The 16,163-nt window shown below is 42.0% G+C and overlaps 1 protein-coding gene across 1 annotated transcript; it reads left to right on the top strand.

Annotated features, from left to right (window-relative positions):
* Positions 1–10,850: 10,850 nt before the first annotated feature.
* Positions 10,851–12,830, top strand: LOC102565985 (C2 calcium-dependent domain-containing protein 4C). Its single transcript, XM_006278120.4, has 2 exons — positions 10,851–10,972; positions 11,399–12,830. The coding sequence occupies exon 2, from the start codon at positions 11,435–11,437 to the stop codon at positions 12,722–12,724; it is 1,290 nt and encodes a 429-aa protein (XP_006278182.1). The 5' UTR covers positions 10,851–10,972; positions 11,399–11,434; the 3' UTR covers positions 12,725–12,830.
* The last annotated feature ends 3,333 nt before the right edge of the window (positions 12,831–16,163 follow it).

Raw genomic sequence — 16,163 nt, forward strand, 5'->3', positions numbered from 1 at the left:
GGATGCGCAGATGGCGAATTATCTAGTGTGTGATACACTTTCATGATCTTGACAGCCTTTAAGGGGTTTTTCCTAGTCTCTTTCCCCCAGAGTGTTACAAGTCTACCTGACAAGGTTATTATTGGCTAACTTAAATTCCTTATATGACACCTTCATAAAAGATGCAGCTGCTTTTCCATTAATGTTCTCAGCAATCTTTTAGTACATGTAATATGAGTACTGTAGGCCATGGTATATAAGTGGCTGCTTATTGGTAAGCATGTGAAACAGAGCATTATAGCAGGAGCTGAACTGTGAGCAGAGATCAATCTGATAAGATAGAAAATGCTCTTGGAAAAAAGGGTGAAAAGATATGATACTAATAAAACGAATGTTACACTACCTCTGTTATTTGAAAGAAAATACAATCAACTTTGAATCAAGCAATCCAGAAACACATACAATGAGAGAAACAAGTTGTTGGGGTATTTTGTGTATGTGTATATTTAACTGGGAGCATGGACAGATTTAGGATTTTGAGAAGGGGGTATGAGGCTGTGTCACCCTTTGCTGACAGGGGTTGGGGGAACAGCATGCTGAAGATGGGTCCAAGCTCCTTGTCCTGGGCTCGGTCACCATGGGGTGTCCCCCCAGGAGCAGGAACAATGGCTAGGAACAATAACTGCATTTGTTCCAGAACAGAAAAGTCCTAGGAGTGGTATGTATTTGCATCTCCCTTCCAATCAGGGTTTAATGAATGGCTAAGTGCACTGCTGCTTTTCTGCCACTGATTCAGTGATGCAATCCAGGGACAACAGATGTGGATGCCTGAATGGCTGCACTTTATTCTAGAATAAAGTGGTTTCTCCCAGAATAAATGTGATTTTTTTTGTAGCCAGCGTTTGAGGGAGTGGGGAACAACCCCTTCCCCACCCTGTGTTGGATGGGTGGGGTGGACCTGTGTACACCCACTGCTCCCTTCTCCTTTAACATGATCTTGTGCTCCCAGCACTTAGGTGCTCCTGTGGCATGGTTCAGGATCCAACTGCTGCAGCTGGGGTCCCTGTACTATAACTGCAGAACTCCCCTGCCCAGTGTAGGCTCCCTGGGGGGCCCCCAGTCTGGTGCCCCCTCCATATTGGTTCCCAGAGGTCATGACCCACTTGCCTCCCTAGAAAGGCAAGTGTCCCTCAGCAAGAGCCTGTATGCGCAGCAGCACCACAGCAGCAGGGAGCCCGAGCTACATTAGGTAGCACTGCCACTGTGGCTCTCCAGTGTTTGGCACAATATCCACCCCCCCTCCTACCCAAGTCTACACAGAAAGTAGAAATAGCTCACTGTCTCTGCTGGGCCAGCACTGAGTCACAGCTTGCCTAGGAGAGCTGCACCCCCCAGCAGAGGAGCTGGATCCCTCTGTCCTATGCCGCAGTGGAAATCAAGTAGAATGCGACCACACCACCACCCCACCTTGATCTGCTCCTGGTTGGGAGAGATGTTAGATATGCTTTCAGGCATGAAGTACCCATCTTCAGGCTTCCTTCAGCCTGAAGAGCACTTTGTGCCTGAAAGCTTGTCTACCATCTTTCCCAACTATGCAGCCAGTCCAATGAAAGAGATTGCCAAAAATAGCTTGCGTCTCGCATATTTCCACAACTGTCATGGCTACAACAATGTTCCAACCCTGCCAGATCTGAACCAAGTGTGATTGTACAGATCTCAGAGACCCATATTTGTAGTTCCAAACTGCAGGAACAAACTGGTTCAAACTGAGAAACTGTTACTTTTGCTCTGCAGTGTGTGAGTACCTCGTTTTTGTTTTCTATAGGAACTTCAAACCAAATTTTGGAGGTTTCCAGTTTTCAATACGAACTTTTCACATAGGTGTTCCTGGTATGTAATTATTTTTAGTTTCATTGGACATAATGAGATTTATGACAAAATCCCATAGGCTGGTATATCAAGCAGGAAGCATATTATGCAATGCATATCAAAGTTTTTCATAGATGGCTCAGGCTTTCATTTATTTTCTGAGTGCAGTTCATCAAGACAGTATATATTTGAAAAATCTTCCATGGTTTCAGTTCTCTATTTCTCCTTGGCTGGAGGGGAGTGGCTGATTTTAGAAAGGACATTTGTCATCACTGGTTGCCTGCTTAAATGCAACAACTATAAGAAAGGCCTGCTTTTTCTTTACAGTAAAAATCACTTTGCGTCTGCTTTATACATATTGGCATTTATTTGGAGGCTCCTTCACATAACTAGCTAACTGTAAATCCTTAGTTTACATTAGAGTCTGTCTGTAAAGCTACATACAATTCATAAGGTGATGAGAATGAGGTGTAAGGGATTATCTGCATCTGCAAATTGAATCAGCATAATAACCTCAGTTAGTAGTATATTAGGTACGTCTTATGCTAACAGAGTTATTCTGGTACAAACTCTCCTGTTATACCAGTATCAAGGTATGTAAATAGCTATAATAGTAAAAAGCATCATTGTAACTTCTCTGGGGGGAGGGTATTTCATTAACAATACTGCAATTAGTCAATTGATATTATCAAGTGGTGGAATTTTTAATGCAGACAGTGCCCAACTAGATCAATTCTCTTTATAATTCAAGGGGTCTGGTTTTGTTCTGGGTTTATATTAAAGAACGATTTCTGCTCTACAACATTTCTAAAACCATCTAGTCATTTGCAACATACCACTCACTTCAAATTGAATTGTGTAGATTTAGCTTGATCCAAAGCTGACTGAAGTAAGAGAGGGTCCCAATGCTGGCTTTGCTGTGCTTAGAATCAGCCCCTGTGCCCTTCTGAGAAATCTGATCTAGGAAAGACCCAGGCTGCGTGGGAAAGCTGCTATTTCAGGCGTAACATGATCTTTTTAGCTCACATCAAAGATTTAGATATTTAGTTTTTTATTGCATTTCTTTTCTTTTTTTTCTTTTAACTAAATAAAATGAAAGACATGACTAACATCTGAGCTCTTTTGGCACTGGATACAGAACTCCATTTGAGGCAGCTGGCATGCTACAAGCTGAGATTTGGTATTTCAGGGTCCTAAAATCTGTAGTGCACTCAGATCTGCTGAAAGGAAGCTTAACATAAAATAATAAAAAAAAATGTTTTGGAGTTTAGGAAACAGAAAACATGAAATAGTTACTTTCCAATTGTGAACATTTCATTTCTAAAGACAACAACTAAAGCAACAGTTGACTGACTTTTCTTAAACAGCCTCATCCATCCAAATTAGTGAACTGAATATATTTTTTCATTGACTTCAGTGGTAGTAGACTCAGGATCAACATAATTATGCTGGATTTGTACAGCAAAGATCAGCATGAAAATACTTATATGAGAAGTATCACTTCCACGTGGCCTTTCATCAAAGAGCCATACAGTACATTGCAGTCATTACATTTGAAAAATTCCCTGACAGCATATAAGCTTTGTAGCCTGAAGAACAGAGTGGTTTATATAATTTTTCAGAAAGCTACAGAACAACTTAGTGGTCATGTCTTCTGAATTAATCTCCAGATGCAAGTTTTGCTTTAAACTCCCGATTCACTGAGCCAGTCAATACCCCACAGAAAGTTTGTGTACCAGTATGATTATTCGGGTTAGAGGTATAATATTTTACCAAAATTCTTATATCAAATCAAATCAAACAGAGATAAAATAGTTCAGGCTTACAAAGTGGCCAGTACCTCTTGGCTACCACCTAGGATAGCAGCAGTTAACATAAGGGAGGTTCCAAGTACCCAGGTGGAGATGGTTCCAACTAGCACAGTCTCTGCTCAGCTCCTGTTTCCAGTTCCAAAGTCCTCAAGTTCTTGTATCATTACAAGGCCACGTGCAGTGCCTCCCGCAGAGATATTTTGTTCTCCTTTTCCACAGAGGTAGAAGCTATATTGGTATAAGCACATCTATAGCATTGCAACCAGATCTATGCTAATGGGGCTGTACCACTAACTCTCGGTGAACTCAAAGCAGTACCACTTCTGTACGCAGTCAAGTCCAAAGAATGTTTTTTTCAGGAGACATGAAGTTGCTTGTAGAACAAAAGTATAAGACCAAAAGCTAAACCAGTACAGTTGCACAAAGAATGAAATATTCCCATAATGGAGATTCTGACAGAGCCTTAAAAGCACTGAATCAACCAGGTCACTTTTCTGAAAAATAAAACTTACTTTATTTTAAATACCTGAAGTTTATATGTTGGATGTCTATATGTTATAATACCAAGGTTGTAGTATTATTAGTATGCTTTGAATATATTTTGGACAGTACTGAACTGTGAAATTGAAATATTTAAATATGCTGGTAAAAGAATCATAGGTTCAGTGCATGTCTGTATAAAAATGGGAAGGGATGAACAATAGAGAATAGGATGTCATAATTTGTGATTACCTTCATCGAGTTACCAATAGGTGGTGCACTTTGTCAAGTAATGGTAATAGGTTTGGCTATCTTCAAATACCCTATGCTGTGAAAGTTCAGTGAGAAGCAAAAAATGAAACTGAGCTAAATGTATATAAATGTTTTAATGTAAGGCTGTGATATTAAATGAAGTCATGATAATATTAAAATGAAGCCATTAGGAACATGTATGAAAAGTCAAGTATAGTGGGATTTCTCCAAGTAGGATTTACATAGGAAGGACCCAATCCTGCAAATTGCATAGGGGTTAATGAACATTTTTTAAGTGCCAGGTATGGGGCTGGCAAAGGATGAATTAAGATGATGACAAGGTGGACCTGGAGGGAAAAGCAGGATGGCTACAGAGAATAAGGGAATAGAAATGGAAATGAATGTAACCAAGGTGAAAGCAAAACTCAGAGTGCTTAATCAGCTGAAATCAGGAGGGAACAGCTAATCCTTATCTGAGAATTATGAAAGAACTAGTACATGGAAGTGCAAGCCTGGTATCAAGGATTTTAATTAATATATTGAGCTATTCATTTCCTTCTTATCCTACCTAGGAAATAGGAAATGTAGTGCCTATACTTAAGAAGGTGAAAAAGTGACTCAGTCAACCAAAGCCCCCTTAGTCTGACCTCAATATTAAGCAAGGCTTTAGAACTCAGGCAGGGTGCCATGAGATCCTGTTAAGCGTGCTGCAGGGTCCCACACAATATGAGCCCTGTTAGGTGTGCAAACTTCTACAAGTGATGCACAAGATAAAACCTGAGATTTTAAATAGGAATCCATGCTGTTAAACCATTCTGACTTGTGTTCTTTCTGAGTCTTGTGCAACAGAAGAATTGCTCTATTATTTTTCTGTAGACAAGAGTATAAGCTAGGAGCTACCATGTTCTGAGAGGTGCCTTGAATCTAAAAAGGTTGAGAACTACTGCTTTAGAACAAACCTTAAGGAAAGAATAATTTAAAGAGATGTCAGCAAATTGAAAATGGGATAAAATACAATCTGGGTTTCTCAAATGCAGGCTGTGCCAGAACAACCGATACTTTTCTTTGAGAAGATAACTGATTTTTCTGGACAAAGAAAATGTATTTGATCTTATCTATCTGGACTTTAGTAAGGCATTTGATGTAGTGTCATGTGCAAAGTAAGTTTTACTGTAGCAGCTGGAGATTCGTACAAGAATTATAAGGTGGGTAAGGCACAGGCTAAAGGCGAGATGCTAAAGGATAGTGCTGAAAAAGGCAATATCAGTCTGAAGGAAGGCTTCTAGTGAAATGCATCTAAGATTTGTCCTGGAACTGATCTTATTCAAATTTTCATTAGTGACATTGGTACAAAAAAGGTACAGTGAAAGCTCTGTTATCCAGCATCCCCCGGGAACAGGAGATGCCAGATAACAAAATATGTTGGTTAATTGAGTGGCCCTGGCTGCCGCTTCTCATGCCGTGCCTGGGGCGTCCCTCCGCCCCTCCCGCAGCATCGCCGCCCCTCCCATGGGGCCCCACGGGACAGGGAGGCAGGCCCTGCACAGCCCCACACAGCCTGTTATGCCCCTGGGCCATAGGGGCTTGGCAGCGCAGGCTGCTTTGCCCCGAGCAATGTGGGGTCAAAGAAACCGGAAGTGCCATGGTGGGCACTTCCCATTTCACTTTATCTTACAAGCTGGCATGCTGGTTAGTGGAGCATGCTGGCTTGTAAGATGCTGGATAACAGAACTTTTACTATAAAGAAAATCTGCTGATGGTATAGAATTGAAAGGCACCATCCATAGGGATCAAAAGAAATTCCATTTCACATAGGAGGAATGTTAAGACCTTGACAAATGGAATAATCAGAAAAAGGATTAACCTTGATAACACTGTGCAAGATGCTTAATGGCTGTTGGACTAATTCTACCGTGCATTAGTGCGGCTGACATAAAACATGCTAATGCACTAACACACAGTAGATTAGTCCATTAAGCATCACACAAAAAGTGTTCATCTGTGCCAGTGTGCAGTAACTTTAGTCCAATGCACATTAAGCAACACACAAAAAGTGTTCATCTGTGCTAATGCACAGTCATGTTGATTACAGGACATTAAGTTAGTACCTGCTACAATAGGTAATAACAGGTACTAATAATGCACTGTAATTCTAAGAAAGAAAAAACCTGGGAATATGAGCTGGTCACAGAACAAGTGATGAGCAATTTCCAGAAGTATTTATACTATTGTTGAGAGTAGGTGAGAGCATGCTGAGAGCTAACCTAATCCTACAGGAATCTTACATTTGGCACTTACCTAGTCCTATAGTAATCTTACATTTGAGTGCTCATTTCCATGGGAGATGCACAGACACTTAGCATGTACTTACCTTGACACATGTAAATAGCCCTGTTATGTTCTTAGAACACGGCTACAACCCAAACCCCTGCAATAGCCCTGTTAAGCATTTGTAAGATTTGGACCCTATTTTCTTAATGCTAGTTTGGATTCTCATCTTATTTTAGGATTTTAGACTTGCATCCTCTTCATCTCCACTCACTTGGAACATAAAATCTGTCACCCCAAATGGCCTTTATGGAGTTTGAGTTGCTTATTTATACAAGAAAACAAACAGGACAAGATATAAGGGATTTTACCCATGTTTACTCCTATCACCCCAGCTCAGAAAAATCCTGCAAACTATACAATAGAAAAAAATTGCTTTAAATTTAAAGTTTAATAATTACAATTAAGGAATTACCTGTTGGGTCACTTTTTCTCTGATATGCATAGTCTATGATGCTAAGTTCTTCCTATCCATATCTAAGAAAACTAATCAGGCATAAACCAGCCAGCAGAGGAGTTTATGCAACTCTGATTTCTTAAAGAGGCATATAGTTGTTTCTGTGAATAGATAGGTCCCACCTGTGTTGCCTGTGATGTTTCATCAGTTGAAGCTGTATATTATGTTTGGTGCTCTGTTTTTGACTGCAGCTTTCTTAAAAGTAAATTTATAGGAAGAAATGTATGCTTACATTTATCTGTACTATTTTATGTTACTATTTCTCCTTTCTTTTGAGTAGCCTACTTAAATATGAAGTATATGCCATGTAGTCTGAAGGAATTTGCCCTAAATTAATTATTGAGTTTTCAGTTATTCATCTAGATTGTATAGTGGAATTACCTGGTTCTCTTTTTCCCCCCTTGTTTCTAGGGGAACTATGGGGACTGGTGGTAGCAGGAAGAAAGCAACAGATTTTTCTCCCTTGCCCATCTGGACTAGAAAAACAAGACTTCTTCATCCCCAAGGGAAAAAAACCCAAACCCAGCCCTTATCCTCTGTGTACATAGAGATTGGTCAGGGGAGCCTGCAGCCAGGCGACTTGGAGGACTGAGGACTCAGCACAGTGTGGGAGCACAGCAAGGTGTAGTGGGGCCATGTTTGCCCCACAGTGGAGGGGGCAGGCAGTGCAGCGAGGGCCACACCACACTGTATGCAGGAGGCAGGGGCACTAGCTCAGTATAGTAAGGGAGTGACTGATACACAGCATGGTGCGGGTTGCTCACCCGGCTCTGCTCTGCAATGCTTCACCACTCGGAAATTGGACAACCCTGTCTTAAATTACAGTCTTTCTGTGGACACCTGCATCATTCTGTGGTATTTCCAGTAAGGCCCCTATTACAGTCACCAACAAGTGACATTTTGTTGGTCAGCTGTCTCTGAACCTGTGTTCTTGGTTTTGGTTTGGACTTGGCTTTGCTCTTTTTCTCCAGAGTAAGTCCTGTGTAAAAAAAATAAATCTACATTGCTACAGAAATCTTTTAAGGGAAAAAAAATATAAAAACTAGCAGAAGTGAGAGAAAGCTTGGAACAAGTAGTATGTGGGGGTGTTTCTAGCAGGTCTGACTGAATCGCTCTGGCTTTTGCTGCCGTAACAGACTTGACTGCCTAAGCAAGTCTAGGTCTAGTTTAGGTCCTGATTGAATAGGATAAAACAAAAATGAAGTGGAACTATTTGTCCCATATTGCAAAAATTACTGGCTTACAAATTCAATCACGTATTTGACAAATTTGCCTCAAAGACTTCCCCCTCTCTTTCAGTGTCTGAGGCTGACTCTATGGATTAACTCTTCTGTGTCTATACTTGGGCGGGGGGATATGTTGGTTAGGTCCTGGTCTACCCAAAGACTGAATAAAAAATTGCTCCCTGTTTGTTTCACTTCTTCTGTTTCCCTGCTGGTCTCTGTCAAGATAAAGATGAAGAGAGAGTTCACTATGATGATCATCTGAAAGACTGTGCTTATCCCAGGCCTACACATATGAGGGGAAAAATGGACAGAAAATATGTCTGACACTACTCATAAAAACAACATTTTTGGTTCGTGGCAAAGCAAAAAAAGGGATAGCCCCGAAATTTCTATTTTGTGGGTTTCCCTCAGGACACAGGAAAATGTGTCTGAGTAAGATGTTTCTAATGTTAACTTTCTCTTCACATGTTTTTAAATGTGCACACAGCCATGTGCCTTGGAGGGATAACACCTGGATGCACACCAGAAAGCTGTACTAACCAGCTGACTTATGTTCCACTATTGTAGTATCACTGTTCCATCCTGCTCAACCTTTTTGTGTGCCAGAGCCTCTAGAGAAACAGAAACCGGGGTGGCTCTATGACAAGCATTACACTGTTTTCTGTCATTTTGTCTTGAAGGCTAAGTACAGACAGTCAAAAAGCCCAAAACTGAATTGATTCAATCTTTGGAGGTTAGTCTAATCTGCCAAAATTGAACTGATAAGCCAGTGAACATACATTCACTTTTGATTCTGGAAATGCAGCCACATGCCTGCAGTGGCTCAGGTCAGAAGCCAGGAGGGCACTAAAGCACACATCCCTGCTTAATAGGGGCAGACATTGTGGGCTAAGCCTAGTCTGCCCACCCTGGGAGGGGGAGGGTCCTTTGGGAGAGGTTCAAAGCATCCTGGGATGCTGGAGGACTGTGAGTTAACATGAATTTGAAGGGGATTTGAGACAGAAGTTCAATAAACTGATTTAATTTAAATCAGCTAAGTCTCATACTACATCCTTCTAGGTTTATCTTTAAACCAGTTTCAGTCATTTTGAAAGTGGTTTATATGCAGTGAACTTCTGGGCTAAGTGTAGACAGTCAAAAAGCCTAAGGCTGAATCAATTCAATCTTCAAAGGTTAATCTAAACTGCAATGATTGAACCAATCAGTAAGTGAACAAACATTCACTTCTGATTTTGGAAATGCAGCCACATGCCTGCAAGTAGCCTAGGCCAGAAGATGGGGGGTGGGGGAGAAGGTGGTGTTAGAACATGTTTCCATGCTTGGCTGGAGCAGACAGCTTGGGCCACAGCTAGCCTGTTCAGCTTGCAGGGGAGGTGCAAAGCATCCTGGGATGTTGGGGGATTGTGAGTTAACTTGAATGTGGATGGGATCTGGCTCTGAAGTTCAATAAACAGATTTAACCCAAATCAATTAAGTCTTATACTACATCCATCCTGGTTTATCTTAAATTAGTTTCAGTCATTTTGAAAGTGGTTTATATGCACTGAACTGTTGTGTTACAGATCTGAATGAGTTTCCAAACACTTATACTAGTTTATGTGTAACTTCTGTACTAGCCTTGTTGTGTTTCAGATCTGAACTGGTTTCTGATCACTTATACCAGTGTGTATAACTTCTGTCCTTAGCCAAAATGCTTCCAATGCAAAAATACACTTACAAAATCATTAGGGGGCACTGTGGAAACAAAGATAGATCCTCTCTCATGGATTCATGTGGAAAATGTGATAGGTTTTGATTAAGGTTTTAGCTTAGAAATGTTTGTATTGCATTGAACAGTGTCTGATATGAAATGCATGAAATTCAGGAAAACTGTTTCCTGATGCCTGTATGAACTGAGAGCAGTGGGCTTTACTCGGCACAGCTTTACACACTGAAGAATGTAACCAGGTCCACACTCAGAAGCTAGAACCAAGTAATGCATGCAGCTGTCTTCATTTGGGGTATAACAAATTACTGACTTCAACTGACTTTGCCCCAGGGCCAAGTTTGCACAGCCCCCTCTATATCTGAGATTAGCTAAGGGTTTTTTTGTGCATAGATGAATTCTGGAGCCAGAGACCCTGAAAGGAGTGCGAATGTTAGGGGTTAGCAAAGCAACTCAACAGGCTGCCTGCTCCTATTAGTATATGCTTCCATGTCTGGGAGGAAAATATCTCCCTCCTTTCCCTTCCTTTGATTCAGGTGTCTACCCAGAGGCAGCAGCTGTTACTACTTGAGAGCCAGGCAAACAAGCTGGAGGACAGCATGAGCTATGCTGCCTGCTATGAGCTCAGCTTGGACTTTCCAGAGCCTCTTAGGAGCTTGGAACTTAGCCAGAGGGAGGAGTTGGTTTCCCTCCCTTACTTCTGCCCAGGCCGTGCGATTGGGTGGGAGTCTGCCTGGCTTGCTTATAAAGGCACTGTCTGACTCATTTTCTACCAAATACTGAAGCAGAAGCAGCAGCTTTGTTCTGATCTCCTGGATTAACAGGCTCCTAAAGAATAACTTCTAAGTGGCTTATATGTAAAAAGGTAGGAGTGTGTGTGTGTGTGTGTGTGTGTGTGTGTGTGTGTGTGTGTGTGTGTGTGTGTGTGTGTGTGTGTGTGTGTGTGGTGAGCTCTGTTCCAGCAGAAATCTTGTCAGTATAACAGTGAGAGACTTTCTATAATGACTCTAGAGCTGTTTAGCCTGGCTTTAAACTTTGAATGGTAGAAACAAATTAACTTCTGTGGGACAATACTTAATTTTTGTAGGATCCTGTTGGCTTTATTGTGTTAAAGGCTATTGCTATGAGGTGATGAGCTGTGTGTATGCTGTAGTAAGAGGAAATCTATCCTGATCCCACAAATTGGGGATGCTGGTAGTAGTGCAGTGGAATAAAAGGGACCAAAATGCTAGTCAGGACTCTGCTTTGCTGTAGCAGCTCGGGAGACACTTATGTGCTTCTGTTTTTTCAGGTGAACTTGCCTTTTCCTGACTACCTCCCAGCTGCAATGATGTGGGTCTTGGAGAAGATCAGAACATCACCTGGAAATAGCAACTCGCAGAGTCCTTTCTTACAGTCAGTGCCAGACAAAATCTGGGGAGGTGCTGCTGCTTATCCCAATGTCTTGACCCCTGACAAGATCCCCGAGTTCTGTATCCCACCGAGACTGACCAATCCTGCAGGAGGTCCTGATGTGTCTCGGCACCAACGCACCCCTGGAGACTGCAATCTGTGCCCCCCTGGCAGAGCTGATCGCAGCCCAAGCCGGTTCTTGCCACATATCATCCAGGTAGAAAGTGCTGAAGAGACTCCAGTTCAGGAGGAAGAAAACACCAATTCGGACCCACAGTCCCAAGCAGCATTGTCCTTGCCCCACTTTCCCAAAACCCAGACTTCCTATGGATTCTGCACCTTGCTGGAGAGTCCCCACATCAGGAGGAAGGAGTCCATCTTCCATAGTGACCCAGGCAGTGGCTCTCTTCCCAGCTTGAGGCTACCTAGATCCAGAGCCAACACTTACAGTAGCAAAGGGTCTGTTTCCAGCGCTATTGCAATCGGCTCTGCCAGACCACCTCCTAAGCATCTCTACTTGCCCAAGCAAGGCACTTTTGACAGTGACACTGCTTCTTCCGCTGACTCTTCTCCTTTCAGCTCACCACTTCTTAGTAGATCTCTTCCCAGATCTTGCCCCTTGCTCAAAGCTCGGAGCCAAGAGGGGCTGCTGTGCAGAGCATTGAAAGCAAAGAACATATCCAGCTTGGGAAGGAATAACTCTATCTCAACTGATGAGAGCAGCTCTAATGATAACAGTCCTAGTGCTACTAGGAGGTGTTCAGAGGGGCTGCTTGCCCCAAGGAGCTTCAGTCTGTCATGTTCACCTATTTTCCCACTGGACCTTACCTGTGGCAAAGAGAGGCTTGCTGGAGAGAGCACCGTCCTACTGGATAGGGGAGGACTGCTGCGACTCTCAGCTGAGTATTGTTCAGAAAACCAAAGGCTTAGGATCCGTCTGGTTAATGCAGAAGGCTTATATGATGCATCTGTGGAGTCAAAAAATATAAACTGCTGCATCACCTTTTCCCTTGTGCCTGGAAAGATTCAGAAGCAGAGAAGCACTGTCATAAAGAGAAGCAGGAATCCCATTTTTAATGAGGACTTCTTTTTTGATGGTATTGCAGAGGATGACCTTTACAGTTTTTCTGTGAGGATGAAAGCTATGAATAAAGGGTGTAATATGAAAAGAGACTGCATCTTAGGTGAAAGTGAGTTGTGTTTGATGAATATTTTATCTATATAAAATGCCAAATAAGTATAAAAAGAAAAAAGTGCATATAACTTATTTTTGTATTCTTAAAGTGCTTTTTATTTTATTTTTTTTAAAATAAAGAATATTTTGAAGAGATGCTTTTTGTTTTGGTGTTGTTGCAAGGCCCCTATATTTTCTTGATCACTTAGATTGCAAAGCCTCAGCTTTGCATGGTAGTGTTTATTAGTTACCTTTCCAAAGCAATTTCCACAGAGTAGTAAATGCATTGGATGAGTGTATTATCCATCAAGCATGGATGGAAGTGAAAAAAATCTTCCTGGAAAAAGGTTTCCTTTCCTTTTTTAGGAAGAAGAGTGTAACACTAAAGCTAACATTGTACTGTAAAACCCTGGAGTGCTGCTAGATACTCTGAAGAGTGCTGCAAGGTGTGGGAGGTGAGTTCAAGCTCAAGCTTGTTCCTGCTTGGCTGATCACCTACCCCCAACTCCCTGGCCCTTCTGCAAAGAGGCAAGCACTGTAAAAGATAAACTAGTTCTTGAAACTGAGTGTCACTCAACTAACAATATGGACTTGAGGCATCCCTCCATCACAAGAGCCTTAGAACCAGTGGCCTTCTGGGACTTCAGGAACTCCAGCAAAAAAAAAAATAAAAAATCTGGCACTGATATTTTACACTATATATGTTTTAATTCTATAGAAGGAAACATTTTACTGTGCTTTGTGCTGTAGCTGTTGACTTTTTAAGACCAGATCCAAAGTGAGAACTGTGAAACCCAAAGCAGAACATTAGGAACTGAACCCCTTAAAAGAGATGCATTCCCCAGAATTCATATCAATGAGATTTAGTAGCTAATGGAACAGGCAGCAGTTGTTTAGTATAATAACCATCAAGTGATCAGGGTACTAACCTGTTCAGCACTCTGAAGGGAAGCAGGTGCTATTAAGACTCCAAATACTGACCTACAGTACAGAGACTGCTGTAGGTCTCTGCACAGGACCACTACTAACTATAGCATATCAGTCTTTGTCCAGAGCTGTCTTTGAACCTTCCAACTGAAGGTGTGTTTGGCAGTAATGATGTGACAACTAATATCTGCTATAGAAATATTTATGGGGAACGGAAACAGCAAAACAATGATATTGAAGCAACACTGTGGTTGCATCACATCATACAGCAAAAGACATGATGCTTTGTTGGGAGATGGTGGTACCAAATAGATTATGGATCTGGGTTTGGGATTCTGGACTGAATCTGGAAATGGTACTGAATTCCTGGTTCTACTATGGGCTTCCTGGGTGACCTTGCATTCCTCAAATATTTTTGTTTCCAATCTACAAAATAGAAAGAACACTTTCCTACTACTAGAGCAGTTGTAAGTAAACTCATGAATATCACGGATAAAATCTGGAAGAGGGGTGGCACAAAATGTCTGGACAGTGTATATCTGCCAGTTGTTTCCACCTTCAGCTTTTCTCTGTTCATCAGCTGAAGGGAGCCAGTGACAGTGATCAGTTCAAAACAAATGCTCTAACTGAAAACACAGCTCTGTGCAAGAAGCATGGGAGTATATCCAGGAATCCTGTCCTGGATTCCCAGGTTGGTTGCCAACTGACTGTTTTACCTTGGTTAAGTGTCAAACTCCCAGCCTGAAACATAGATAAAATGTTCTGCTTGCTATGTTTGGTAAAGAGAAGCATTCAGCAATGGTACAGGAAGAGGAATTGCTCCTTTGCTTACTGAATAGAAGCAGGGCTGCACATAACAGGTTTCAGACTTATATCAGTGGCAGCATTTGCTCCTCTCTCTTTTTTTTTTCCACCCCAGTTTGGTCTCTAACATAATTCCTTAAATAACTGACTGCAAATTACAATACTGTTTGTGGGTGAAAAGGGGGCTATGAGAGGTTGTTTCTGTTTTGCTATAAAACCATACTGGGCTTTTATTGCTGCTTCAGGATTTAGCTGAGAGAATTAAACTACGCCCTTTTCACTTCGTTGGGCTACTGGAGGAAGAAACCCAAATGAGATTAGTGTGACTATAAGAGCCATTAAATTCACAAAGATAAGTTTTGATTCAGCTCATCTTGAAGTCTGGTGATAATGGAAATCCCTGAGGAAAAACAGCTTTCATAGGAGAATGTGCTGACAGCATTTACAAAATGGACTAAAATTAAATGCAAATATGATCTATCCTTTTGGGTGGGTCCCCATGAGTAGGAACATGTGTTTCCCTGGGGACAAACAGCAATGGCACAACATTGTCCCCAGGGGAACGCCCATGCCATGCACACTTCGGTGAGCGGCAAGTTACTCCAGGTGGGGTAGCGGAGGCTGGGGCCAGCACTGGGCTGGCCCCAGCAGCCTTATCTGGGGTCCTGGGGGCTTCCCAGGGCTGCAGCAGCAATGATTCTGCTGCGTGGACCTGGCTGGCAGTTGCATCACAGTTCTGGGCAGTCTAGCTCCACTTTTGAGCAGCATGCACTGCATGTGCGTGTGTTTCTCCACTTTTTTCTTTTTCTGTGACTTTTTTTGACCCCTGGATATCTGTCCAGTCAGGGTCCAGTTTCTGGCAGTGCACACTGCTGCCACATGCACCACCCTGCTTTTTTTTTTTTTTAAGTGCAGGTTTTTTTTACCAGATGCACCGCCACTACTTGTCCCTGGGGCACCAAACATTCATGCTCACATGGTTACGCCCACAAGGTCCATCTTTAGGCTCATTATACATAACTACTTTCTTATCCCTTATTCTGAAGACTAGCTGTCCCTTTGTAAAACAAATAAATGCATGCTAGGATACAAAGTTGAAACGGTATAGATATAAATTAAGCTCTTTAGATGAGCAGATCTAAACATTTTACAATGAAAACAGTGCTTGTCACAGGGGAAATAAAGACGGTGTTTGCTGGGGAGACCAACAGCAATTACAAGGACTTTTCAGAAGAAAAATAAGCATTATTGCTATAGAACAGCCCACAGGCAATAAATCAATAGCTTCTGGATTGGGCCATGGAGTAGCTGACAGCATTGTCCAAATGTTTGCTCTAGGTTCAGACACTGGAGCAAGATTGAGCTAGATAAAAAGAGGAGAAGGAAAGGAAGCAGAAAAGGGATGAGAGAAGTAAAGAACTGGGTGGAAAGAGAGGGCAAAACATTTCTTTGTTGGAATTTGCCAATTTATTGGAATCAGAATGGACTGTAGGATAGTTCAATTGCACCAAAGTGGTAACAAGACCCTGCTTTTGCTAACTGGCCTGCCTTGCCCTAAGTGACTGGAAAACGGTTCAAATCTGTAACAACACAAATCCAGTGCCCACAAATCACTTTCAAAATGGCCATAACCAGTTTAAGATAAACCTGGATGGATGTAGTATGAGACTTAACTGATTTAGGTTAAACCAGTTTATTGAACTTCTGTCTCAGATCCCTTCCAGAGTCAAGTTAACTCACAGTCCCCCAGCATCCCAGG

This window comes from Alligator mississippiensis, chromosome 11, assembly GCF_030867095.1.
Source record: "Alligator mississippiensis isolate rAllMis1 chromosome 11, rAllMis1, whole genome shotgun sequence".
NCBI classification, from domain to species: domain Eukaryota; kingdom Metazoa; phylum Chordata; order Crocodylia; family Alligatoridae; genus Alligator; species Alligator mississippiensis.